Source organism: Tachysurus fulvidraco, chromosome 15 (genome assembly GCF_022655615.1).
Source record: "Tachysurus fulvidraco isolate hzauxx_2018 chromosome 15, HZAU_PFXX_2.0, whole genome shotgun sequence".
NCBI classification, from domain to species: Eukaryota; Metazoa; Chordata; class Actinopteri; order Siluriformes; family Bagridae; genus Tachysurus; species Tachysurus fulvidraco.
This window is the reverse complement of record NC_062532.1, coordinates 10,609,243-10,637,171: the sequence shown is the minus strand read 5'-3', so window position 1 is coordinate 10,637,171 and position 27,929 is coordinate 10,609,243. Positions and strand designations below refer to the sequence as shown.

General features: G+C 36.8%; 2 protein-coding genes across 4 annotated transcripts; both read right to left on the bottom strand.

Moving 5' to 3' along the window:
- Positions 1 to 225: 225 nt before the first annotated feature.
- Positions 226 to 11,394, bottom strand: LOC113639647 (transmembrane protein 235). Of its 2 annotated transcripts, XM_027141666.2 has the most exons (5): positions 11,048 to 11,393; positions 9,816 to 9,893; positions 9,091 to 9,228; positions 3,210 to 3,502; positions 226 to 571 (listed from the first exon to the last, which is right to left on the bottom strand). In XM_027141666.2, exons 1-4 carry the CDS (start codon positions 11,220 to 11,222, stop codon positions 3,258 to 3,260), a joined length of 636 nt encoding a protein of 211 aa, XP_026997467.1. In that variant the 5' UTR covers positions 11,223 to 11,393; the 3' UTR covers positions 226 to 571; positions 3,210 to 3,257. The 2 variants fall into 2 exon arrangements, with proteins under 2 accessions (XP_026997467.1, XP_047656505.1); XM_047800549.1 differs by having other exon boundaries at positions 226 to 3,502; positions 11,048 to 11,394.
- Positions 11,395 to 12,165: 771 nt separating this feature from the next.
- LOC113639462 (baculoviral IAP repeat-containing protein 5-like) lies at positions 12,166 to 26,164 on the bottom strand. 2 transcript variants are annotated; one of them, XM_027141299.2, is made up of 4 exons: positions 25,907 to 26,155; positions 25,108 to 25,217; positions 22,032 to 22,149; positions 12,166 to 13,371 (listed from the first exon to the last, which is right to left on the bottom strand). In XM_027141299.2, exons 1-4 carry the CDS (start codon positions 26,009 to 26,011, stop codon positions 13,282 to 13,284), a joined length of 423 nt encoding a protein of 140 aa, XP_026997100.1. In that variant the 5' UTR covers positions 26,012 to 26,155; the 3' UTR covers positions 12,166 to 13,281. The 2 variants fall into 2 exon arrangements, with proteins under 2 accessions (XP_026997100.1, XP_047657227.1); XM_047801271.1 differs by lacking the exon at positions 12,166 to 13,371 and adding an exon at positions 15,920 to 16,076 and having other exon boundaries at positions 25,907 to 26,164.
- Positions 26,165 to 27,929: the final 1,765 nt, after the last annotated feature.

The window sequence follows — 27,929 nt, the reverse complement described above, 5'->3', positions numbered from 1 at the left end:
TCTTTGTTTCAGTTCACTCTTTGGATAGTAAGGTTACTTCTTGTAAGTTTGTGATCTTACTAAGCCTGCCTATCGCTACATTTGACGATCATTTTTATTTCGTGTGTTCTTAACATCATAAAATATTTTACAATGAATTGAAATAGACACAAAAAGCCAGATGAAAGTATTAAAGGACCCAAACATCTTTATTTTTTTCTTCAAGTTTATTCATGTAACGTTGGATGATCGATATGTAATTCTTATTCACCACATGGATTTTACACACATAAACACATTTTCTTTGATAAGGTAGAGCTATTTCTGCTATTACAAGGAGAATCGTTTTTCAAACTGGATTCAGGTGAATTGCATATGGTTTTAAATAAATAAAATGCATTAAATCAGTAAAGAAAGAAAATATATAGCTTGTACCTCCTGAGCTGCTGTGAGTTGCCCTGGCAATCTGTAATTCACAGTAATTTACAATCACAGCTGTAGGATTTTGCAGGAGTTTTTCAGACTCATACATCAAACGTTATTTCCAGTAGGTCCAGCTTTACACAGGAGCCAGAAGTGAGCTCTGGCTGAGCTGGAAAACAAGGACAATACAGGACAAAATACACTGATCAAATAACAATATACATATCTAACCCAGAATGAACGATAAAAAAATTATAAAACACAAAAAAAAGAATTAAAAAAAAAAAATTGTGCAAGCGTTTTGCTCTCCGGAGATTATTGCTATCATCAGCCTCAGAGAGATAAAGTAAGTAAACACACTCTATGACCCTGAGGGAACAACATTCTGAGATATTAATGCAGAGCAACGCTTTCTCCTTCACGAATGACTGATGTTTTGGTCAGCAGGCTTTTTTCACTGTGCTCCGATTCCACAGTTACACTGCAAAAAAGCCAGACCTTAGAAGCTGACAACAGTGTGGAAATATAAATGATAATTTTGTATATTTGAATTAAAATAATTCATCTATTTGAACTTATTTAAAATGGTTTACAATTTTCGAAGAAAAACGAACGATACATACAAATCTCAAAAATAGAAACATAGCACAGAAATGCAATGAACCCTTTGCAAATTTCTATATTTCTGCATAAATATGAACCAAAACATCATCAGATTCTCACACAAGTCCCAAAAAATAAAGTGAACCCAAATTAAACAGATCAGGCAAGTATATTATACGTGGTATTGTTTTTATTCAGGAAACAGTTCCACTATAATATATCTATGAGTGGTATTTAATATCAAGGTCAAATTAGAGTCCGTCTGATTTCAGACAATGAGATGACAATCAGGGCACTGTGAGCCTCCTGATGTATTTAAGGAACAGTGATGTATCAAAGTCTGATGGTCATGACGTGTGTTTGTTCAAGTGGGTCGTTGTGAAAACAAGAGAGATTTCTGAGGACTTCTGGAAAAGAGTTATTGTTGCTCATCAAGCTGGAGAAGCTTACGACATCCTCTCTTAAGGATTTGGACTCGACAAATCTGTATTTAGACAGATTCTGTACAAAGCGAGGATGTTTAAGACCTTTGCTACCATCCCCAGAAGTGTTCAACCAACAAAGATCACTCCTAAATCAAGGCATGTAATAGTCTGTTGCGTCATAAAGGAATACAGGATAACTTCTAAGTAAATAAAGGCCTCTTTTACTTTGGCTTATGTTCATTTTCATGAGTCAAGAAAGTGAACACTGAACAACCTCGGTGTGCATGGCAGGGATACAAAGAGAAAGCCACTACTCTCCAAAAAGAACACTGTTGCCCATAGAGTTAACTAAAGATCACGTGGACAAGCACGAGGACTTGTGGAGAAATAATTTGTGGAGGAATGGAACCAAAATAAATCTTTTTATTTTAAAATGAGAAGTGTTATTTTTGGAGAAAAAAAAAGTAAAATTCCTGCATAAGAACCTTAATCCATCAGTGAAACATGGTGGTGGTCGTATAATACTGTGGGCCTGTATTGTATTGCTGCATCTGGGCCAGGACAGCTTGCCATCATTGATCACTTGAATCACTTTTATGATGAGATTCCTAATTCAAAATTTTTAAGCTAAATTAAGAGCTTTCTAAGACCATCTTACAAGCTTTATAAATATAGGCCCTGATGTTTAGTACAGCTTGGGATAACTAATTAGGAAATCTTCTGTCTATAATCATTTCAGCTTGCTGGAAATTGATAGCCACAGAAAAAAATGTGGCAGATGACTAAAGGGTTTTTCACATTGCGCTTAATCCTGTGTTCTTGTCGTTCTAAAACCTGCTTTTTCCCCCCCTGAAAAAAGAAATGTTTCACACCTTGCTCTGAAGCAGCATTAGCAATGATTTATGTATGTTAACCTCGCATTGTTGTGCCAAATTTCTACAGTGTGAAACAATACAGTATTCTGTTTATAATCACCCAGGAGTAACTACTTCTCACTTCTCTCTTCTACTTATCAATAAAGTATGAAAATCCCTTATGATGGTTAAAAGGGTCAACAGTTCCTTGAGTGGTCTTACTGTACTTGTATTTTGGATACCTTGTAATTTCATATTAGGGACAAATCAATGAAATTCACATTTAGATACATTTTGTTTGCTTCTAAGCTCCATACAGAAAGACTATATAGAAAGACTTTTCACTTTTAGTGAAAAAAAAAGCCCCAAAAACTCTAAAAGTGGGTACAACATTCATAAAAAAATAAATAAATCTGAAATCCTGGAGAGACTGAAGTGTGTTATAGTTATAAGTTGTTGGCAATACTAAAACACCTTAATAATACTGAGGAGCTGGATTATTACAGATCATAACCTCAGAGTCATGAAAACCTGGGCTGTGACTTAAACATCATACAACACTTTTACACAGAATGTCCGAACACGACAGGTATCAGTACTATGTAAGTTATCTAGTGTGTCAAATACAGTTATGGATACAGGCTTTAATTCTCTCTGAAATTTACTGAATTGGCTCTCACAGCTGTAAGATTAATCCATGCATAGCAGAGGGACATAATCATTACAAGATGCTCTTTATGAATGCAGCTTAAAATAGAAATTTGCTACCAGTTAGAGACATTAATCTGCAAATTGCCAGCATCCAGCAGCTTCAAAATGAATAAAATATGCATTAACCTCCAAAACTTCATGGCTAAATATTCTGAAATATGAACACAGGTGCACATTCATTAAATTAAATGATTTGTCATGTATTTTTGCTTACCTCTACATTCGTCAGTGATAAACTAAATGTGCTTTGACTGCGGTGTCTCTAGGACATGGAGAAAGAGGCGGTAGACTCATGGTGTAGCTGATGATAAGCGAGACGCGCTGCGAGTAAGAGCAGGATGCCACAGGCCACCTCCAGTGTATAAGAGAGACAAGCTGAGGCCAGGGACCAGCCGAAGGACATGTGTATGTGGGCGAGCAACTCGGCACTTAGCAGCTGCCGCAGCTCGTCCAAGGCCTGCTGAGAGTAGCTAACATAGATACACACACCGGAGAGTGTAAAAAGGCCTGTGGAGAGAAAAGACATGACTTCAGAAATTCTTTTCTTTCAGCAATAGGGAAATGATGTTCGATAATTAGACACATCATTCACGGACAAAGGGCACCATGGGCTAATTTTGCGAAAACATTAATTACTGATAAAAAAAAAAAGTAAAAAACCTAGAAAATATTACAATATAAATTATTCTACAACACGAAAGGATACATTATTTTGTATGTTGTATGCTTACAAGAGGTTTTACTCTAACATTAAGCCAACTGATGTTGATTCATATTGCTATAATTTATACTGTATTTATCAGTACAGTGTATGTATGTACAGTATGTAGATACAGATTATCAGAAGAAAAGAAGCCTATAAGGTATAAATAGGACATAAAGTATCATTTGTAATGTCATAAAGAAAACAAGGATATTGTCTATTTTGTTCCTAAAGAGAAGGAAGCAATTATGAGCCTAATAATAGTATGAGAAAAGAGAACATCTGCAGTACTTGTGAGAGAGAGACAGAGCAAAAGAGAGAGAGAGAGAGCGAGAGAGAGAGATGTGATGAGATTAATGTGTGATTTCATTTATATAAGATAGTAATAAAAAAAATTTAAACATATCCATCTGACTCTCACTAAATGCATATATATATATATATATATAAATTTGTTGATGTTGACATGCATTTAGTGAGAGAACAATATATATATATATATAACTATATATATATATATATATATATATATATATATATATATATATATATATATATATATATATAAATATATATATAACTATATATATATATATATATATATATTGTTCTATCAGGTAAAGCTTTTCAATAGACACAAGGTGTTCAATCGGTCCTATATTGAACTGAACAGAAAAACAGATTATAATCACAGAGAAATTATAGCATTGATTTGGGTCTCCTCGTGGTTCATGTGCTACTGATTACATGAGAGTGTGGAGTTCTGCACAGGCCAAATAATTAAGCACTTCTTGTTGCTGTGAGCTCCTCCATCGACCGTAAGTGACTGCACAGCAGCGAGGTGAAAACAGCTGCAGACAAAACAATCTTATGTTGCATTGCAGTATGTTCGAAAGGTAAAGGGGAGCTGGAGTGAGCCTTGTTTTTCTGAGACTGAAACGAGATAGGAGGAAGAAGAAACTGAAAGTGCACATCACCATGATGATGATGATGAGTCTCATGCTGAGCAGAAATATCCTACAGGTCAGAAAACAGATGGTAATGGAAATTCTGCTACTGTCGGTCATCTTATTACGTGCAGCCAACTTGTGACTAATTAAACATCCGAGCGCAGTTTTAATCTAAGAAGTGTAAAAAGCAGCCTGCTATTAAGTTACAACTTCTTTCCAACAGTTTCACAGAACAAATTACAAACATGTCAACCTTTACAAGACTTACTGAACAACCATAACTCATGTTAATAAAAATTATTCTTCATTTCTCTCATAGAATAACATTTGGCCACTTTATCATTAATATGAGGACCGGGGTGATTGAAACCTCTGAGCAGCTGGATGCTGGATGTTACATTTTTGAGCTCATAATTAGATGGTTGGTTAATGGTTAAATATGTATTAAACTTCCAGTGACTGAGATTGTAATAAGGTACAATTAGTCTCAGATTTTACTCAGATATCAGCTGACAAACTAGTTTACATAATTCAGATGACTTCTTCTAAAGAAATCACATTGAATGTCTGGTAATCTGGGAAAACCTTTTTGCTGAAGCTACATTCCGTTAAAAATTCAGTCCAAAACAGTTTTTTATTTATTTTGCTTATAGCGATCTCCAGACTATAAGCAAAACAATAGAACATTGTTAATGAAAATGACACACCAACACGACAACAACAAAAAGCTTAACAGAGAAAGACACAGAAACCAGAAATTAAACAGTACTAATGGTAAGTAACATGAGGCATGCAGGACTGATCACTGGGACATGTAATGTGCTGGTGATGATGGGTAATAACCATAACAGCACATTCAGACACCTCAGAATTAAAAAACATCTTGTCTAATCTTGTTTAGTCTTGTCTAACGTCCTGCAATATTCAGGCAAAAAAAAAAAGATCCTGAATAGAGTCACATTATTACGCATGCTCTACTCTAAGATTACAATAAGCCAAATCTAAGATTATTAAACCTATAACTAGATATCAAGCTTTAAGTAGTTGTGTTTCTTTACAAACGTCTTACTCTCATTTTATAGAAATTTACAGTATAAAGCAAAGGTATAATTCCAAGTAGAATAAGAAAATGTGTATAATCCACAGAAATCATTCTTTTTTTTTTTTTTTTTTTTTTTTTTTACAGATGTTCATATTCCTTGTAATGTTTCTAAACAAACGTGTCTTTTATAGTCTTTGTAGCTTGTTCTTTAAGATGCTCTGAAGATGCATCCTTAGGGAAATTTTGTTTCCGGAATGTTTTAATTGCCGTATTGTGTTGAAAACCCAAATGAACAAAACAATCACTATACAATTAGGTTGCAAATAGTTTTCCACTCTCAAAAATCCAGGCCTTTTTCCGTGTTGGAATGAAACTCAAACAAATCTGTAAAATTGGAAGAAGGTTAAAATAAAGTTTAAGAAAACTGCAGATGCTTAACAATGAGGTTTAAAATGTGTAAGAAATCACAAATCTACTGTATGCATGCACTCTGCTGTAATCAAGCTAGAATTGTACCCAATGACAATAACTGTGTAATTAGTGCTCCAAACATACCTTCATTTAAAATAAAACATATTACTTTGAATGCAAAAAAATAACCCAGAGGTAGAAATGATGGCACTGAACACTCAAATGTGTTATTTCTCCATGTAGCACCCCTTATAAGCCCAGTAATATGAGCTGAACTTCTTAATTATTTTGCATTTATGTCTTCAGCATGTGTCACCAAGCACCCTGATACTAAAAATCAGAAAATATAAGCACAACATGCAAATATTCCAAGTTCAGCAATTTTGACATTGTAATATTTATGTTTGCATGCAAATATATTACATTAACTGCACTATACATAACTATGTTACATAACTACATTAACTGACTTAAATCAACCAAAATACTTGTATACAGAAGATCAAAATATGTAATGCAGCTCAAATGAGCTTATTAGCTTTCCTGGCGTCACAGTATAACACCATGTACACTAAACCTCCATAGCATTTCACAAAGTAAAAGTCTTTTTACAGTTTTAATTACATAGCTACAGTTTATTACATAGCTTACTTGTCTCAGATGTTGTGAGCATGAAGGCTAACATTTTCCAGGCACACACCTTCAACCCTTCAACCTTCAATAAATTACGAACTCCAAATGACAGGCAGCTTGGTGGCCACTTAACACTCCATGCTCAGCTGCATGACTTCAAATTAGATTCAAACTGAGATGTGACAGGGTATTTTTATTTAAAAAAATCTGCTATGGTGGTTTCCATCAGATTTATTTGGTTATTTTCCAAAATGTAAACAAACCTAATATATACAGACCAGGCAGTTACTAAGGGCCTGTATTCTTAAAGCTTTTAAGAATGATCTCAGGGAGCTCTTAATTTATCTTAAAATGTTCAAACTAGCAATATTTGCTTAAGAGTGATTCAGGAGCAATCTCAGAGCAACTCCTAGCAATGACAATACAAAGACTTTTATCTTAGACGGGAGGTGGGACTGACCCCAACGATCATCATTTAGAGCTACTGAAGACCTTTTTTGATTCTGTGGTGGCCTCAGCCATATTCTATGGTGTGGTTTGCTGGTGCAGCAGCATCTCTACTGCAGAAAGGAAGAGACTGGACAAGCTGATCAGGAAGGCCAGCTCAGTCCTGGGGATTCCTCTGGACACTCTACAGGAGGTGGGAGAAAGGAGGATGGTAGCAAAACTTTCATCATTGCTGGAAAATGACTCCTCTGTATGAAAAGGTTTCAGCTCTGAGCAGCTCCTTCAGTGACAGACGGTTAAGTGTCTGAAAGAGCGATACTATTAGTACTGCTGCTATTAGACTTTACAATCAAAGCTGCTCCCAGTGAACCAGTCACAATAATACACACTGTTATTACAATTTAACTGCAATAATAAACAATAACAAAGTATTTTAAACATGTGCAATAACAGAAATTTTGAAAAAAGTGCAATATTACCTATGTGCAATATGTCTTCAGTGTAACCACTACCCTTTATACATTTTTGTGTTTGTATATACTGTATATTATATTTTGTCTTTATTCTTTTTATATATTTATGCTGCTTTAACAGAGAAATTTCCCCATTGTGGGATGAATAAAGGTATATCTTACCTAACAATGTAAGTCTTGAGCACCTTGAATACATTTTAGTACATGTTTGTTAGGTATTGATGCCTCATGATGCCTCATGCACTACTCACTAACGGATTGGGAGTTATTATTATTAATATTAATTATTAATTATTAGAGCTATACAGTCAAAAACATCAAGAACACAAATTTGACCATGCTACAGGCTGAAACAGGCTGGAACTATATTGTGAGACCTCACTCTTAACTAACTCTTCATTCCGAGAGACTCCTAGGTCCCTCCGTCAACTACCAATGTACAGTATAGAAACACCTAACTAGCGTAAGTGCATATAATAGATCAACCCACTACCTATCAAACACTATCTGCTAAAAAGTATTACACACTGCGATCATATTCAGAATAGTAAACAGAGCAGCTTACAACACATAACAAAATCAAAAATGATCTGTAATATGACTGAGCCCAAATATTTTGAGATACTGTGGTGACCCAAAAACAAGCACAAGAGAGAAATGGGTTTAACGATTTAAAACTGGGAGATGTGATTGACACCAGAAAATAATCTAATAGAGCACTGATAATAGGTTTAGCAACTGTTAAATGAATAAATATTAATGTATGATTTATTATTATTTCATCTTTGTGGGTGAGGAAGCAAAGCCCCAGGTCCGAGCCAACGAGAACAGGTACTGCAAGTACTACAGTAGGGTTGGAAGAGGAATGGCTGAAAAATAATGCAAAATGGGCTGAGAGGAAAAGATTGGTGTTTATTATTAGTGAGTCAGTGTAAGTGATGAATGTAATCCAGCACCATACATCATTGTGTGTATGTGTAAGGAGTTCTTATGGCAAATTATATAAACAATCTGAAATCATGATTCTTTCTATTATAAGTTTCTCTTATAGCAATTTACTTTATCTCTATGTGTTAATTAATACATTAACTAACAAACACGTTTAAGTCTAACATTCTTGAGGTGATCGTTAATAATGCATGAATTCATAAGACTCACTCGAGGTTAGCACTTCATTAGTTTGTGATTAGTTCATGCCTCAAATCATTATTAGTTCATATTTAAGTAAGTATTAATTCAGGCATTAGTTTATGATTATTAATGCATTGTTAAGGTAAAGTGTTCCCAGTTAATTTTAGCAGTGAAGTCCTCATTTTGTTGTACCTGCTTTCTGCCTGGTTTTAATCGAAGCCTTAATGTTTTAGATACGCTCTCTAAATCTATACATCATATGGTCTTAGCTAGAGAACCTCACAGATAAATCCTGGTTGACTTACTGCAGATGAGGAAGTACACAGCCACACCAGTAAGGATTGTATAACTGCGGGCAAGAGAGCCCACCAGCCCAAAGATGCCCCCGAAAATCAGCAGCACCAGGCTGAGAGGCAGCAAGATGACAATAATCCTGTGTAGGTCTATAGAGGAACAGAAAAAAGTTTCTTATCAGGAATTTTTATTTATTTATTATTATTTTTTTTCCAATTTAATTGAGTTTTACCTTTAATGATTTCTAATATAACAAATGATTTGTTTTTTTTCTTTTTTGTTTCGTGTATTTGATTTGACAGTAGTCACAAATTAGCTTTACAGAAACATATAAATTCGGGATATTAAAGCTTTTTATTTACATTTATCCCTATATAATCAACAAATCACTTCAACTTCAAAAATTCTAATATAGAAAGGGAAGAAAATGTAACAGCAAGAAAAATAGTTCATGTCCGATTCACTGATTTTGTACAGTCTATAGTACAGTGAATTAAAGTGGGTGAGTTAGTATAATAATGCCAACATCCACTTGAGAGCTGAAATAACTTCCATAACTACTATTCAAGAAAGTGTGCAATTTATGCAGTAGGTTAATAAAAGCAGATCACCCTTTTTTGTCTCTCTGCTGTGAGTGCAGCTAGAGCACATCTAGTTACTGTAGACGATGCCTAGACTTTGTATTCATTTCACTCCATTTCCCACATTAAAGGTAATGTGTCTTCCTCAGACTCACTTAAGAGGTGCTTTTCCTGCTCACTGAACTCTGAAGTATCTGTGTAGAAGGAGATGTCATGAAAACTGCCATTTTTTCCTATGGGTGACAGTAAAACAGACATTAGATAGACTAAGACATTTACATGGAGAACTCATATCGACAGCATGTCTACATAAATATCTGTGAGGTTCTCTATAATGTGATTAATTTGTGAATCGAGGCTGTCAGTCTACCAATAATACGCAGGGTTTCATTACACTCATTACACTTAACAAATACCTGACTGAAGATCAGTTCCTATTGAAACACATATGAAATTCATATACTGCGGTATGTTTAGAAATGTCCCCAACATTTAAAAATGAGATTATCAAATAAAAATGCAAATGCATTCAACACCATATACTGTGCATAATGCGTAGATTGTTTACATTGTCTAGTATGAGAAAATGACCTACAGACATGAAACGTGAACGTCTTCTTAGGACACGGGACCATAGAAACCTCACTATAAATCAATGGGTGCTTTTCTTTCCTTATTTTTTTCAGTTTATAAAAGACAATTACAGCCCGAAACTGCATGCAGTACCATACATTGTGGAAATATATAAGTGGTCTTTTTTTTTCAGGTCAGTATTTCGAAGCATACATTTTATAGAAGAATTAAAAAAAAGAACACAGATTGTCTATTTTCAACAGCATGTAAAGGTGCAAAGTTTCAATTCAAGGGAAATATTTCTATTAGTTCATCATTCTGCTGTAGGGTTTTACATACACCCTCAGAAAAACCCTATCATACACTGACCTTGTTGCCAGGGTAGATGGATCGGGTTTACCTTTAAATTGTACATCTTACAGTATATGTAAAGCTGTACAGTACATGCTGTACCTTAAAGGAGATTTTATAAAGGAGACCCATTTGTCCTTATGCATCTTAAATGAATTCAAATGATCTATCTATTCAATATTTGTTTCTTCTTTTTTAAAGCACGTGCATCTTTGGTCATGCGTAAAGTTCTAATCTATGTTATTGCTGCATACTTTAAAATGATTAATTGCAATGTATCTTACATTCCCCAAGATATTTAATGCAGTCATGGAATAAAATTTCAGGTAAGGAAGAAAAAAAAAGCAGTCATTTAACACAAATCATAGCAAACCCTGAGAGGGTTTGAAACACGCAAAGATACACAATGATAATTCATGAGAAGGAAAGTTGTTAGCAGGTGGTTATAGATCAGCTCACACACCTTCATAGATCCTCCACAAGCCTGAGTGCGAGCTCGCAAAGTGCCAGCTGGAGTTGATCACTTTATCCGCGTCTATGATGTACCAGTATTCAGTGCCAACAGCAAGTGCAAGCAGAGTGAAACTGAGCAGACCCAATAAACCAGCCGAGATCACCACCCTGCCGAAGCTCATCATAGCCACAAGCTTCAGTACCGCGTTCACTTCTTGACGCTTCTGAGTGCGCGCGTGCGTGTGCGTGCGAGTGTGTGTGTGTGTGTGTGTGTGTGTGTGTGTGTGTGAGATCCCCCTCTCAGACACGCGCTCTTCTACAAGCCAAACCCCTCCACGTTGATTAAAGCGCAGGATCTCTGATAGCTTTCATCTGATCAGGAGATCTGTAGCTCAGCTCTACTACTCCTACGTACACAACTCCTCATATATCCTCCTTCAGAGTGAATCATTAGGATGGAGGGACTGTATATACTGTGTGTATATATTGTACTGTATATACTGTATATGTATGTGTGTATGTGTGTGTGTATATATATATATATATATTCTCCTGTATATAAAACCATAATCTATCATTATTAGCAAATGTTAGATTTATTACTGGGTTCTTCTACTTATTAATTTGCTTGACTGGTCAATTGAATTGAATTGGATTGAATTTCTATAGCTCTTTTTTAAACAATAAACATTGTCACATAGCAGCTTTAAAGGAATATGAAAATTCAGAATATATAATTTTACATGTTAATTAACGTACATCTCTAATGGATAAGACAGAGGTGACGGTGGCAAGAAATAACTCCATGATACGATACGACAAGGAAGAAACCTGGAGAGGAACCAGATGCAACAGAAAACCCCTCCTCATGTGTGCTACACCTGATAGTGTCATTATAAGTTTATTTCCTTTCTATAACACTACACTGCAAAGTCTACTGCAATCGTGTAACCAGGAGGCTTTTGAGCACATTATGAGCATCACCATAACCTCCGAATTATTGATAAAGTCAGATGATATGGGAGGTTTTATGCAGATTTGTCTTAACGTGGAAGAATAAATTATCATTACATGGTAAAAGTTTATGAAACTGTGTAACTTTTGTCTAAGTAAATTCATGACAAGTTGTAGGAGATACACATAATGCTTCTTTATTTCACATGCACTGACTACATTAATGGTTATATACATTTCTGGTACAACAATATCTTATTTCATGCATTGCAGTTTTATTAATGGCCAACGTCTGCAAAGATGACTGTCTAAATCAAATTCTAGTAGTTCTAGTAGCCTAAAGCCTGAAAGTATAGAGAGCCATAAAGTATAAAAACAAAAAGGGTTTAAAAAAAAAAAAAAAAAAAAACATACAAAAAGTACACTGCTGCAAAGCACAAAGAGCAATCACATAAAAAGAATACAAAACAAACAAAAAAATAAGTAGTGCAAATCTTAAAAGCCTATTATTTATTTATTTATAATTGTATTTAGTTATAAACAAAACCTGTAATTGGTACAGCAGAACAAAATCATAATGGTGTAATAGCTGTATTACTGACCTAGAGAAACATGGAAAAATGGAGTTATATAGACTATCAATAGACAACACATTAAAACTTAACCGAATTCAAAGGGTTGTTCAGCTCCAATTAGAGTATCTAGTCGTTTTATACATACAGCCAAATTTTATAAGTCCACCTCTGTGATGATGGGGATTTTAATATAAAACTGCATTAAAAGAAGTTGTAAAGAATAATGTTAGCTTTGGACCACGACCTTGACTGACAACAAAAGGAAGTATTTTCAAGTAAATATTTAAAACTGAAATTGTGTCATATTTTAAACAAACATGAAAATTCTGTATTTTTGCATTTTTTGGTTACATGGACCAACATAGTCTGCCAAATTTCAAATGGAAACACAAAGGCCATTTGCAATTGCCCGTGTCCGACAAGTTATGACCTTCGAAATAGCAGTTACATAGTTTAGCATTTCACTTCCACGGTGCAGCAAAATTCAAATGAAAATCGCAAATCGTTTTGCATTTCCATGTCTGAAGCCTTGCACAGAAAACACAGTGTATACTATGGGGTGTGTTCGTTTTTGGAACTGAAGCCAGTCAAGGTCGATGGTCACGAAGGAAAATGTGCTGAAAACTCTCTGTGTCTGATCTACTTGATATTTCAGTGGACCAATATGAAAAGTACTCAGGAAAACATGTTAATAGGAAAGTCACAGAAACGTCATTTAGCTGTCCATGGCTAGTTTGATGATGTCTCCTCTTCTCAGTTTTGCTGCTTCTTCAAACTTTTCAATGGCTTGTTTGCAGAACTTTTTCTGAAAAAGAACAGAGAATGACAGGAGAGGGAATGAATCAAAGAAGCAGAGTAAAACACCACACATCAATACACAAAATGTACTGTACATAATACAAGAAGCATAATGCTATAAAATGACCTTGTAATTTAAAAGGCAGCTAACAGGAGGCAGGTAGTTTTCTTGAAAACGAAGTCACAAAATATTTAGAGACATGAGAGAAATAAATAGTTCAGGAGGGGACCCTAAAACACTGAAACTGGATGGAATTGCCGAATGGAGAAGGAAAAACGTGAGCTCAGGAAAATTACACTCTGATGAGTGGTCACTGCCTTGGGCAACATGTTCGTTTTGTCTTGGATAACACTGCTGATAACCACAGCGATGTCGAATACTTGAAATCTGAATTCTCGGAAGATGTTGATTAATTATCTAGAACGAAATGGCTTAGCCAACAGCGCCGGCTGCAAATGAGCTAGTTCTAATGTTATTGTTGCTATAGTAACAACTGTTACAAGGGGACTTGCATATTGGTTGAGCCCCAGTAATCTAAGGCTAATAATAAATGGATGGCTGGAATAAAACGTGTTATTTCATTTAAAAAAAATGTAGAGTCACGGATATGGCAAAGTTTAGAAAGATTTATGAACGAAAGTTTTGGTCCTAGTACTTTTTATAACTTGAAGAAATGATTAAAAGAAAAAAAAAATGCAGTTACACATTCTGGATCTTGAGAATGCTTATGGTTTGAAGGAAGTAGCTGTCCTTGAGTCATTGATACTATAACGTTTTCAGTCACACTGTTGGAGATCAGTGCCATTAGATTTTGGGATGCAGTTCTCACTGTCCAATGAAGGTTTTGGTCATGTGATGCACCCAGTCAGGATTTACATATTTACATTTACATATTTACAGCATTTGGCAGACGCCCTTATCCAGAGCGACGTACATAAGTGCTTTAATCTCCATCATTGGATACGGTAATGCTGGTTCACTAGGTTACAGACCATGAGTTTAAAACATTGTTCAAAGTTACAATTAAAAAGTTTTTTTTTGTTTTGTTAACAAATGCAAAAAAAAAAAAAAAATAGTGAAAGAAGTGCTAGTTGAAGTGTTTCCTGAATAAAGTAGGTCTTCAACCGCCATTTGAAAATAGACAGTGAAATAGCCAGTTTTGTGTCCTTCACCAAGCTGCCACCACTGAGCCCCTAAGCAAGGCCCATGACCCTCAATTGCTCGGTTGTAGAAATGAGTTAAATGTAAGTCGCTGTGCATAAGGGCATCTGCCAAATGCCGTAAGTGTAAACGTGAATGAAATTGAGAAATTAAGTTAAATTCTTGTAACTGTCAAATGTGGATATTCTCATGCTGCCAGTTCTTAACGCCAGGTTTGTAATACAGAAAGTCCAATACCTAGTTGCAGGTAGAGCGGCAAAGGATCAGAATACGTAGCTCTAACATCAGTTTTAACAAATGTAGTTCAAAATAAATAAATAAAAACAAACAAAAAACAACCACCAGCATCTTGACATATGTCTTTCTTGTCCAAACGCATCAGGGTCAAGTGCAGGTTTATCTACCAAGTGGTGGGAGAGCTGAAATGGCTCAAGAACAATGAAGCGATGGCCTTGTATGAATTGCATGACTAGCATTTTCAGGCACTTCAGAAGTAGCATTTTCAGATGTGAGAGCAATGGATCAACAGCTAGTCAGGGTGAAGATTGGCATTTTTTTGTATGAAACAATGGCACAATGAATTTCATGAAGCATTAAAGATTGAGAGAGACTGAAACGCCAATAAAAGACCCTTTTCCTGTTCTTTACACTAATCTTAAACAAATGTTAAAAAAGTTTAAAATACATTGTCTTAGCATGGTTTACCCGGTTCCCTACCAAAAAAAAGAAGTAAACCAACCACTGATATCATTGTGCATCTTCTCCAACCTAAAAAATGTTGCTTAGTTGTAGTTAATAGAATTAACCTCAACTGTTTACTTTAAAATCATTTACCATGTTGTACCATAAGCAATGGAGTATTAAATTAAATAGAAATGAAAGACGATCTTCAATATTTTCAGTTTCATTTAATAAAAATTAGGGATAATTATAAAATCAACAACCTTTTTTAATCGTCTGCACCATTAAACTTACAGCTATTTTTATTTGCAACTGCTAATTCTAACCATAAATTATCTTTATGATGGAAACATACGATTTATTTTACTTTATTCTCATTATTTTTCTGAGCCTCTAATTTGAGCTTGGAAAGATTAAGATGTGCATTCCTCCACTTATCTAAAATCACCCAATCATGTTGCTGGGATTGCAGAATTATCTGCAGGGATTTTTACACTGAACAGCCCTTAGGCAAAAAGGAAAAACATCCAATTAGCAGCAGTTTTGTGGATGGAAGTGGCTTGTTGATGAAAATGAGAATGGCCAGACTGGTTCTAGTTGACAGAAAGACTACAGTTACTCAGAAAATCACACTCTTGTGAGGAGAAAAGCATCTCAGAATGAACAACATCGAGACTTGAGGTGAATGGGCTAAAAGAGTAGAAGACAGGCACAGACTTAACCATTTATTTATTTACTTATTTTGTTTGTGTTCTAAACTGGAAAAAACGCAGCCAATCTCTGAGGAGTTCTGTTGAGGCACACAGATGGTAGGGTCAGAATTTGGCATCGACAGCATGAATTCATGGACCCAAACTGCTACAGTACAGCTGAGTACAGAAAGAGAAATTCAGAATGTTATGTACTCTGAAGACATATTTGGTAAACAATGAAGTACTACATGAGAATCTTGATACACTGATTGCAGATGCCATTAAAAACCCAAAGGCTGTGTACATACAAGCGTCACAAACTCTCTCAAATTCCAGTTTTGAATAGTTCTCCATTTCAGGTCATTAAATAATGAAGCTTGGTTACACAGCTTCAGTCAGTGCTATTAATCAAGTTAATAAGTCTATTAGGTGAAACTCAGAGTGCGAGCCTAAAAGCTTAACTCGAAATAAATTGTCCAAATCAGATGTTTAAATAATAATTCGTTTTTCATATTATCCGGTTTAAACGAGAGACAATGGCACTTATACCTGGAAGAGCACAAGAATATTTTTGAATGTAGTAAATATCAATTTCAGTTAGCAATGCTAAATCACAACACAGAACTATGTTAATTAGATCTGGAAATTAAATGAAAGACTATATTTAGGAGGCTAATAAGCACTTTTTCAAAACGCCTCATATAGTCTACATTAACAACAGAAATCTTGGCAGTTAAACTCATCTCCAATACTCGCCATCAAACCGGCACACCACCTCATACACGTCTCCAAATTACACTGTTCACACTTCTCAAAACACACGGACCTCCAAATAATGACACAGAAACATTGAACTTCTTTGAAGCTTGAACGGTAAATCTATATTTCATTATAGAATGAGAATGCCACAGTTTCACTTAATTGACTGTAGCAAAGTATATATGTACTGTAGCATGTTCAAAGTCTAATTTCTATTTGTTTTTATAGAAATACATCATCATTATTATTATCATCATCATCATCATCATCATTATTGTGGGGCAAGTCGTGGCCTAATGGTTAGAGAGTCTGACTCGTAATCCTAAGGTTGTGGATTCGAGTCTTAGGCCGGCCACGACTGAGGTGCCCTTGAGCAAGGCACCGAACCCCCAACTGCTCCCCGGGCGCCGCAGCATAAATGGCTGCCCACTGCTCCGGGTGTGTGTTTACGGTGTGTGTATGTTCACTGCTGTGTGCGCGCACTTTGGATGGGTCAAATGCAGAGAACGAATTCTGAGTATGGTTCACCATACTTAGCCGTAGGTCACGTCACTTTCACTTTTTATTCCTCTCTCTGCCACTCCTCGTTTTTCTCCACCAGTCATCCTGAAGTTGGCCTCGTTTACTAAAAGATGGTAATGACTAAAGACTAAAAGCATTTATTTATTTTGTTGTGTATGGCCAGAAATCCTCTCCTGCCGATGCGCCTGAGCAAGCTTCATACAGATATGGTGCACCAAGCTCGGTACGTAAGACTTGGCCTTCACAAAGCCCCGACCTCATCTCCACTGCAAACCTTTGGGATGAAATAGACCGTCGACTACGATCCAGACCTCCACGCGAAACATCACAACCTCATTAACACACTTGTATCTGAATGAGCACAAATTATAAAATCTAGTGGACACGATCACCACACGTTTGCATATGCAAGATGGCCACTGTGTCTACAGGGTGCTGTGCATTATCCAGCTTTCAGGTCATCACTGATTGAGGAAGGGAGCAACCTCATACTGTTTATGCAGAAACAGACCAGACATGCTGATCCTTCTTCCATTGGGTTTACTCGAGTGTTTCAAAGTAATCTTGCCTGAATTATTCTTTAGTCTGAAAACAATCATGACATTGCTCTGGTGCAGCACAATAATGAGCACAAACCATTCGGAAAGCACTGACGTGCAGCAAGATATTCGAGAGAGAGCGAGAGGGAGAGAGCAAGGGAAAGGGCGAGAGCGAGACTTCTGCTGATCAGTGTGGGCATGAAATGCTCAAACATAAGTAGATAGAGTGTGTGATCAGTAAGGGTAACAACTAATTGATTAAAACTGATTGTGTGTATTATTATTTGATGGGGATGGATAATAGCATTATATTAATGATTAGACGGATGTCCATTATAAAGCATGTGTAGATCTGTTAGACAAGTTAATCAGGTGCATCCATCCGTCCATTTTCTGTAGCAATTAACATACACAGAGTCACAGGGAACTTTTAGCCTATCGCAGTGGCATGGGGCAGAAGGCATGGAACATCCTGGTGACATAGCAGTACAAGGTTGCACAGCACACACACTATGTACAATTTAGAGATGCCAACGTATGTCTATGGACTGGAGGAGGAAATTGGTGGGGAAAAAAAAACAAACAAACAAACAAAAACAAAACAAAGAGAAAATAAATTTGATTGTATGGGCTCAGTAATTTGTAAAGTTCACTAGAGAGGTGTTACTAAAGGCTGAAAATATTACTGCCCTGTGTCATCATATGCAAAAAGGGCACACTGATCTGAGTAACCTAAAAAATCAGCTGAACAGCAAGCCTCTCTTCCCATTCAAAACAAAGCCCGTTACAATAGACAGCTGATAGATTTTTAAAAAAAAAAACAAAAAAACACGCACACAAAGTGAACAGATCATACACGAGGTGCATTTGTAGGGCAGCATCATGATCACCCCACACACACACGCACACACACACACACACACTGCAGAAGTGTTTTTCGATGCTGAATGATTACAAAGAGCAGCTGAATCACTACTATTACTTTAACCAACACTTCTTTACCATTCTTACAGCTAACTAGTTCAAACTGAAGCAAAATCGATCAAGCAAAAATGTATTCATGCTGAAAAAACAATGGTTGTGAATGGGATACATGCACAGAATTCAAAGCCTGAGTGCCATTGCTAATCGCAGCTGTGTTAATATTCAGTATAACGACATGATTGCGAGTGCGACAGTGTTTGCAAATGAGACTGCTGTGGGAGGGCACATTGTGGGCAGGTGGTTTGATTGTGGTTATAATTAAAACATGTATCCTTTGTTAAAAAAAAATATTATATATCAAATATATATCATATATATATATATCAATATATATCATATATATATATATATATAAAATTTTGTCTGGCCTGTACTAACTATAATAGTCACCTTTATACAACATTTTCCACCCTGAGTAAATTCTTCTTTCAAAACTACCCACCCTGGCAATGGAGGGAGAGATCAGTGACTACTATTTGTGCGTCGCCACAGACGTGTACATTGGCATTACACGAGACATGACTGGAACATGAAGCCATGCTGTCTGATGATAAAATGCCACTGTAAGAAAGGCGCAAGCATCCAACTTTGCTGAATGGTTGGAGGAGGTAGCAGCCAGTTTTAAAATGACTCCTCGTAAATTAGCACCATCGTGCATGATAATGGATCAAACATTGTGGCACTGTTTAAAAGAAGCTTGGGTGAACAAATACCCATTGCACTTGCCACAACTTGTAACTGGAATGATGAGTAACACAATGAGGCACCTGAGTATTGGAAGAACAAGCTGAGAGACAAACAGCAACATTTCTCTGCACAGGCTTGCTTAAGATGTAGCCACAAGATTGACCAGCACATTCTCCATGATTAGCAGGCTGATTGAATTGAGTTGCCTATAACCGAGATGCTATTTGACTCATCAATCACCCAGAGGGGCAAAAGTGGTCTTGATTTAAAACCTGATCATTTTAGCGGTTTCCACAGCCATTGAAGTTGCCACCGTATTAATGAGTAGTGAAAAGTGCATCCGTCTCTTAACTTGAGAAGAGTCTATGAATCGACACATGTGCAGGCTTCCCATGGGACTGTTACAGATCAAGTCAACAGCAGTGGAAGAAGGAAACTATTTTAATGGATAGAAAGCCAAAAAAGAAAAAGAAACGTAATGGATTCTTCCTCTGAACTGAACCTGACGTTCAGGAGACTGAAGTTTTTTGGGCATAGAATAGCAAGCTAGAGTATAAACAGGCACTTGACGGGAAAACAAAAAGGGGATCAGCCGGAGCATGGCAGTGCACAAACCAGTGCCACCTTAAACCATTACATCAGCTGCTAAACATAAATCTCCTGGAGCTTGCAGTGAAAAATAGAATGGAGCAGAAAGCTATGAATGATCTCTAATTCCAAGCTAGGAATAAAGTGCAGAAAAGGTTTGGAGATGCTTGTCAAGATGGAAATTCAACTCCACTGGCAGAAATCTAATGAGGACAGATATCCCACCATGAAAAGTCAGAAAACTTCTGTCTCCTGGCACCTGAACACACCGACTGAGCACCTGTTCTCTGCTGCAGAAAGTAAAGCTTCCAAGAAAAGAGGCAACATTAATGCAGAGCATGTGACTATACTAATGGTGGTGTATTGCGCATCAATACATTTGTAGAAAGAGAGAATAAGTGTGTGTGTGTGTGTGTATTTGCAGAACCATTTTGTCTCCAAAACACCTGTAAGCATTTAGCTATTTATTTCTAAATATTTCTTTAGAAATATTTTAGCACATTTCAACCTACAGGCAAGCTATTTTTGTTTTAAAAAGAGTTGCAATATTTCTCCATGTATACATTGATTAGCCTATTAAAATGTTTGACTCTGATTAGAGCATTAATTATTTCTACCTCTTAATTTTCATTGTTTAGTGCAGCACTGTTGAAGAAAAACCGTTGCTGAGAATTGAAATGAGCTGTTAAAATAAATCATTTAAAAAAATATGAATGATTTAATAACATCTAAAGATAAATAAATCATTAGATAGAGATAGATAGATAGATAGATAGATAGATAGATAGATGGAGATAGATAATCTAATATTCTGTCATAATATTCTGCTACAAATATCTCAGTTTGTCCATATTGTTCTTTGTATGCCTTCGGATTTGCTCCACTTTAACAGCTGCATTGATTCTGTAAGACTCATTCGGATGTTTATTTTCTGCCCCCCTACAGAATATATTCACATTACACACAAACATGAAAGTATATTCCAGTGTGAGCGCTTGTGTGCATCTCCCACCCAAACAGGCAGATGCATTAATATAAACTAGGGAAAGGAAATCAAATATGAGAAATTATGCTTGCTTCATGCATTTTATCTCCCAACGCACAGTGCCGCATTAGGCACAACAGATTGGAAATTTGAATAATAATTTTGCCTGAAACGCTCATCAGTATTCCGTCTGGAATTTTGGGATTTCATCAACACACATGACGGCAGCCCGAACCAGAATAGAAGAGTTTAGCTTCCAGATCACTGGTGCATAGTCATGAAAAAGGTAAATGTGCCACAGATGAGGAAAGAGATATTTGGTTGTTTCTTGCCTGTAGTGTGAATTTAACCAAAGCTACATCTACCTTTCTCAGTCCCTCTAGGATTTCACAGAAGTAAACGGAAAAGCAAGCAGCCTGCGAGGTAGTTGGAGGAGTTTGCTGTGACAGAAAGCAATTATATATGCGTCTTTATGAGTAGTGCTTTAAAATAAGAAGAATTCAAGAACTTTCCTGCATCACAAAGTTTGAAAAAATCTGCATCTGAGTATTTTTGGCTGCAACAATCAAAAAATAAAAGAGGGACTGCTTCTTAATGTGTAAAGTGTTCACATCGTTGGTAGCAGCACTGCCAACCTTATGCAAGGCCCTTAACCCTCATTGCCCCAGGGCTGCTGTATCATGGCTGATCCTGTGCTCTTGGGACATTAAAGCACAGCGAAATTCTGTGAGACAAATAAAGGATTCTATTCTATTCTAAAACAGAAAGGCGCATTGTAGAGTACTGAGAATGCCGTCCTGTTAAACAATAATCCACATCCGAAACCCTTCTCGATTAAAGCTCATGCAATTCGGTTCAGGATTCTCAATTCCCTGATTCAGTGAAAGGAACAATCAATATTGAGCCTGTTGTTATGAATATATTGTGCAGGCGTTGAATTAGAAACATAAATAAAGAAAACACACACGTGCACTCAACACAGCTAACAATAAGAATATGCTACAATATACATATGTGCAACATTCTGTACAGGGTCACATGCTGTACAAAAACAAAAATATTACTCACAATGTAGAACTTCTGCCTCTCTTTCTGCAGCTTCAGCATCTCCTCTACTGTGAGCTCCTCCACCGCATGTTTCAGCAGGATGAAATTGCATGCTGGAGAGTGAGACTTGTGCTCCTTGCTGAAAGAAGAAAAACCCATCACTATGTGACCGACTGTTTGCTTTTGCTTAATGTTACGTTTTACGTGCACACACAATCGCTGTTACGTTCTTGTAATGTTTGGCCACGTTTCAGTTTCCCCATGTGTTAAAAAGGACATGATGCACCATGTACACTCTGTGACCCATGAACTCTACAATGAGATCAAATGCACAAGATATTGTCAGTGTCAGGATTCAGACAAAGTAAGACAACGAGAACTGTTGGAAAAAGAAACCATTTTCAAATCGTGATACATCTGCATATTCACTTAGCTGCTATTACATAAGTGTATATACGCTCCTGAACAAAATCTTAAGACCGGGGAAGAAAACAGGTTGTAAGAACTTCTTCAAAATGCCAAAAGAAGAAAAAAGAAAAAAGAAAGAGTAGGCAACTTATTGTAAACTGCATTTAAACTTAAAAAGGCTGGTGATCAGTGGATCAACAGTTTAAGACTATAGCCTTTAAAAGTTAAAATCGGAATCAAAAACTATGGCTTTAATGTCATTGTCCTTCAGACAGTCACACTGTTATGATCTCCTAAAAAGCAAAAAGGCTTTCTGTTTTTAAACATATCAGGATTGGTGATCTGCAAGAGCTCTCACAACGTGCCATTACTCCCGGGGTTGGACACAGTAAAATCCTGACAGATATGGGACCAAAAAAAAAATAAAAAAAATCAAGTGGTCAACCCCAAAAAAATTTCACCTGCACTGAGCCCAAAGATCCGACGAGGAACCTGAACCCAAATTAAGGCCATTACTGATGCTGACTGCTGCCCAATAACCATAAGAAAGCATCTGCAAAAGAAGGGCTTAAAGAACAAAAAACGTCTTCGAGAGCCACGTCTCCTCTCACACCACAAACTTGCTTGTTTAGAATTTTCAAGGTAGCACCAAACATGGGACAGATGTCTTCCAAAGATACTGGCATGACAAGGAGATCCCACTGGAGATGTTTTCTACCCGGCACAATGGAGGAGGCTCCATCGTGACCTGGGGTGCTTTTGACGGAGGGCCCTCGTCTGTGTGGTAATGACTGGGTCTTGCAGCAGGACAACGCTGCAATTCACAATGACCGCTTGAAGGACTTCTTCCAGGACAATAACATTGCACTTCTGGACCATCTTGCGTGTTCCCCTGATCTAAATCCACTTGAGAATGTCTGGAGATGGACGGCAAGGAACATTTACAAAAATGGATGTCAGGTCCAGACTGTGGATGCCCTTCCTGAAGCCATCTTCACCATATTGAGCAACGTTCCCACCAACGTTTCCCACTGGAAACAGATACATCAAGCATGCCGAAACAAGTGTTTGAAGATATCAACAAAAACGGTGGGGCTACTCACTACAGAGTCCTTTTCTGACACTTACTTCTGTTGTGGGTATTTTTGGGCTATAGTCTTAAACGTTTGAACAGCTGATGAACAGCCTGTTTGAGTTTAAATGCAGTTTTCAATAAATTGACAATTCTCGTTTTTTTCTTTTGGCTCTTGCTCCTTTTTCTTCTTTTGACATATTAAAGCAGTTCTTACAACCTGGTTATGATCCACCAGCTCGAAATGCAAATACTTGGAATGTTTCCCCTGGTTTTAAGATTTTGTATAGGAGTGTATGTTTACTAGAACCTTTGTTTAAAACCCTCTATTTTTGTACAATGTACTGTATATGAGAATGCACACTAGTTGGTGCTATATTTTGTGCTTGTCCTGTAATGTTTTGTATTGTCTTTTGTCTCACACTGTTTGCACACGATGCACTTTATGTGGCTAAGACAACTTACTTTAAGTCCTTAGCTCTGTGTTGTTTTATTTATCACTGTGGTCCTGGTGAAACGTTGCTTTATTTCACTATGTACTGTGTCAGCTATATATGGGTTGAAATGATAACTCCTGAACCACATGCACTGTAGTTAAAACATGCAAAGTATTAAAACATATCTCTAATGCTTGTACAGAAATATATTTTTGATGGTGGAGCTTTAGAACTTCATTGCGGTCTAAATGAGTTTTGTTTAACTGCTCCTGTATATTTTCTTCTTCTCATATTTGAATAGGATATCTCTCCTGTTCTGTGTCTCCCACCGTTCCCCTGCCACTCATGGTACAAGTGTGATGTGGGATTTTGTCATCTGCTAGAACACCAGGCACAGTTCTGGTGCTACAAAATTCACACCACCTCCTACATTCAGTCTCAGGTTTGATATAATGGTGAGGCTCCCAGTCCACATGACAGCTTTTACAGTACCAATTATTCAGGAAAATCGTGCTTCATTTCAGACTAGACTCTCACTGTGAAAGCTTCTAGAGTGTGCTGCTATATAAACTCTTGTGTAGCTGCTTTAGAGATGGAAACACTCTAATGCAGATACTCTTCCAATCCAAAATCCTCTTGTAGTACGAGACAGCACTACCTCTGTGTGGGTTACACTCTCATGCTCTACCTGCTTGGTTGTCCCTCACACAATAGTCGGACATATTTTGTGACTATGATAGCATGATGAGGTTTGAGAAATCTGTACACTATAATGATGAAAATATGACTCCACCCTTATATTCCTAAAACACATTTTAGTGTTTTAGAGCTTATTTACTACCCCAAGATCATCAAGGTCACGCTCTGTAACTTGTAACAATAACATTATGTAATTAAATAACGCAAATACAAGAAAGGACCACATATGCCTAATATAATAATGGAATTTTTGGTTCCCTGATTCACAGTCTGCGAACAAGAAGAATTTACTTTTTGTATGTTCACAGAGAATCACGGTGAATCTTGTGAAAGCAACAGATGCCCATCAAGTTGTGTCGTTTTGAAGTACTGTGATAGAACCGCTCCAATTTTACACAGACATTGTGACGACCACAACAACAAAAAATCTACATGCAACGCAGAAAGACTACGTCAAGAGTTTTACGTCTGAGTTTCTTACAGAGGATCATCGTCAGGCTCCCAGCCCTCCAGCTCTTTGTAGCAGAAGAAGCACTGGGCCACATCAGGACTGTTCTCAGTCGGTGTGTGGATAAAACCAGCTTTAGCCATCTGAAAAGTGCAATTACACACAGAAAATTAGTTTTTTTTTGGATGTGATGTGGTGCGGTGTGGTGTGATGTGATGCGGTGTGATGCGATGTGCTGCAATGGGATATGATGCAATGGGATACAGTGCGATGCGGTGTGATGTGATACGGTGCGATGTGATGTGATGTGATGCGATGCAATGCAATGTGATATGGTGCAGTGTGATGTGATGCGGTGTGATGTGATGTGATGCAATGCGATGTGATAGGGTGCAGTGTGATGTGATGCTGTGTGATGTGATGTGATGTGATGCTGTGTGATGTGATGCGGTAGCCCAATGGTTAAGGTGTCCGACCACCAATCAGAAGGTTATGAGTTGGAGTCCCATGTCCACCAAGCTGCCACTGCTTGGCCCCTGAGCAAGGCCCTTAACCCTCAATTGCTCAGTTGTATATAGAATGAGATAAAAATTTAAAAATGCATCTGCTAAATGATGTAAATGTAATGTAAATATAGTTAGATACCTAGATTTAAACCAGAATACCGTTAACTTGTCTTATTTACACCTAGCTGTAAAATGACTATACAAGCTTCTGGACTCAACCTACTACAGCATATCGCTTACATTTGTGACAATTATTTATACCCTGAACATTATCATTAACACACAGCGTCGTCCATGTAAAGTAACGCTACTTTAAGGCGACTTACATTTTCCGACGTGCAGGCGCAGTCCTCGTCAAACGGCCACCCGGAATAAGTAGCTTTCCTGTTCTCGTAAAAGTACATTTTTAAATCCTCTTGCATGAGCTGCATATTTTGAAAAAACAAACAAACAAACAAAGAAGTTAGAAGCTCCTTCACGATACTAACGAAGTTAGCACAACGGACAGCTAACGTCAACAGCTAACACTTTTGAATATTGGGTGCAGGAGTGAAGTCTACTCTGATTGGATGAAACGTCATCACGTAAGCCCGCTGCTGAACGTCACCAAAGCATAAGAGTCTTAAATATGGTGTTAGAAATCAAATGAAACAAGAAATTATTGTATAGTTTAAAAATAAATCAAATTAATAAATTACAAAATTAATTAATTTAATAAATTCATTATTTCCCATTAAATTTAATTAAAAAATTATATTGTTGATGTTTTTATGATTCTATGGATCGTTTATTAGGGTTATAAATGTACTTTTTATAATTATTCAACAAAACACTGCTTTTTTGGGCCTTAGAGCCTTTTATTCCTGAAACTTTTTTTTTAGTATTACACACATTCAATACAGGTAAGACTACTAACTAAACACATGATAATAATTAGAGAAACAATGGTAACTGTAGTTTATGATTTCCGCATCTGCAATCAGGGGCGGTTCTAGGATTTCATCTTTAGGGGTTTTAGGACTCAGTGAGAATTTAAAAGAAGAAATTTATATTATATATTATATGACTACATAGTGAGCCAAAAGTTATGCTATTATTTAAATGGCAAAAGTGGACACCAAAATGTTATGCATGATGTAATGATGCCAGTCTTGAATAAAATCAGTTCGTGTGTATTCTCTACAAACAGTGTGTCCAATTAATGCGGTCAATAATATAAAAATATTCACAAGACAAAGACCAAATCAATAAATGTTATTTTTATTTAGTCTTGAATGGATTGTTTGCATTAATATTTTGTTTGTGCTACAACTCTGGTAATAAGAATAGTGCTTTTGGTTGCTGTATTTGCGGTTTTCCGCTAATTAACGTTATAGATAAACGCCTCCAGCTCTGACTGCGCGTGCACGCTGCGCGTACCTGTGCTTCTCCGATCAAACAAAGCAGACAGCTGATGATGCACTTTTGAAAGACTACAACACACGCGCGTAAAAGCAAAGTAAAAAAATTCGCTCTTGGATCCAATTGATAAATACTTTTCTTTCCCATCGACGACATGTCCTGCATTTTAACGTAATTTTTATTTTTGAAGGTAAAAATTATACTTATAATTTTAGGGTGGCTGAGATCACAGACGGGGCTGAGGCCACCCTAAAAAAGGTCTAAAACCGCCCCTGTCTGCAACAAAAATATGGACCATTGAGAGCCAATAATAATTCATTCTACATTCTAAAAATGACCCCGTGCTCTAATTAATTTGAAGATGCACTTACAAATACATTTTTCAAACACATTCAGAGTGACCCAAGAAAGCTTCTCTATCTTGTAGCCATTAAGTAATAAGCATAATAAAGTAAGAATTTTACTGAAATACTTCACTTGCAAGCTATATTAATGCTGCAGGATTTTTAACAAGAAGTTCTCATGCCTACTTCAGGCAAAATCAGGATGACAAATGGTATACGACATGACATGTATAACGATGAGTTCAAATTGTTGCCTCCAAATTCCCCAGATCTCAGTCCCATTAAGCATCGGTTGGATGTTGGACAAACAAGTCTCATCCACAGAGCCCCAACTCGCAGCTTTTACGAATTTAAGGATCTGCTGTTAGTCTTTGTGCCAGATATCACAGCACACCTTAACAGGAGTCCATAGATGTTTTGGTGGTAAAAGGGTAGCTACCCAATATTAGGCCAGTGGTTTTAATGTTATAGCTGATAGGTGTATATCAGAGCTGGCTATTTTTACCCATTTTTTAAATTTTCTGTTAATATCTGCTTATTATTGATAAGTGTGCTTTTCTATGCTGCAGTCTGCTGGGCAGGAAGAACAAAATACAAAGCTGCA

Coding starts and splice junctions, on each gene's coding strand:
- LOC113639462 (XM_027141299.2), bottom strand. CDS start 26,011: ATGCAGCTCATGCAAGAGGATTTAAAAATGTACTTTTACGAGAACAGG. Junction 25,218..25,906: donor GCGCCTGCACGTCGGAAAAT/GTAAGTCGCCTT, acceptor TGCACTTTTCAG/ATGGCTAAAGCTGGTTTTAT. Junction 13,372..22,031: donor AGAGGCAGAAGTTCTACATT/GTGAGTAATATT, acceptor GTTCTTTTTCAG/AAAAAGTTCTGCAAACAAGC.
- LOC113639647 (XM_047800549.1), bottom strand. CDS start 11,222: ATGATGAGCTTCGGCAGGGTGGTGATCTCGGCTGGTTTATTGGGTCTG. Junction 9,894..11,047: donor CTTGTGGAGGATCTATGAAG/GTGTGTGAGCTG, acceptor TGTCACCCATAG/GAAAAAATGGCAGTTTTCAT. Junction 3,503..9,090: donor TGTGTACTTCCTCATCTGCA/GTAAGTCAACCA, acceptor TTCTCTCCACAG/GCCTTTTTACACTCTCCGGT.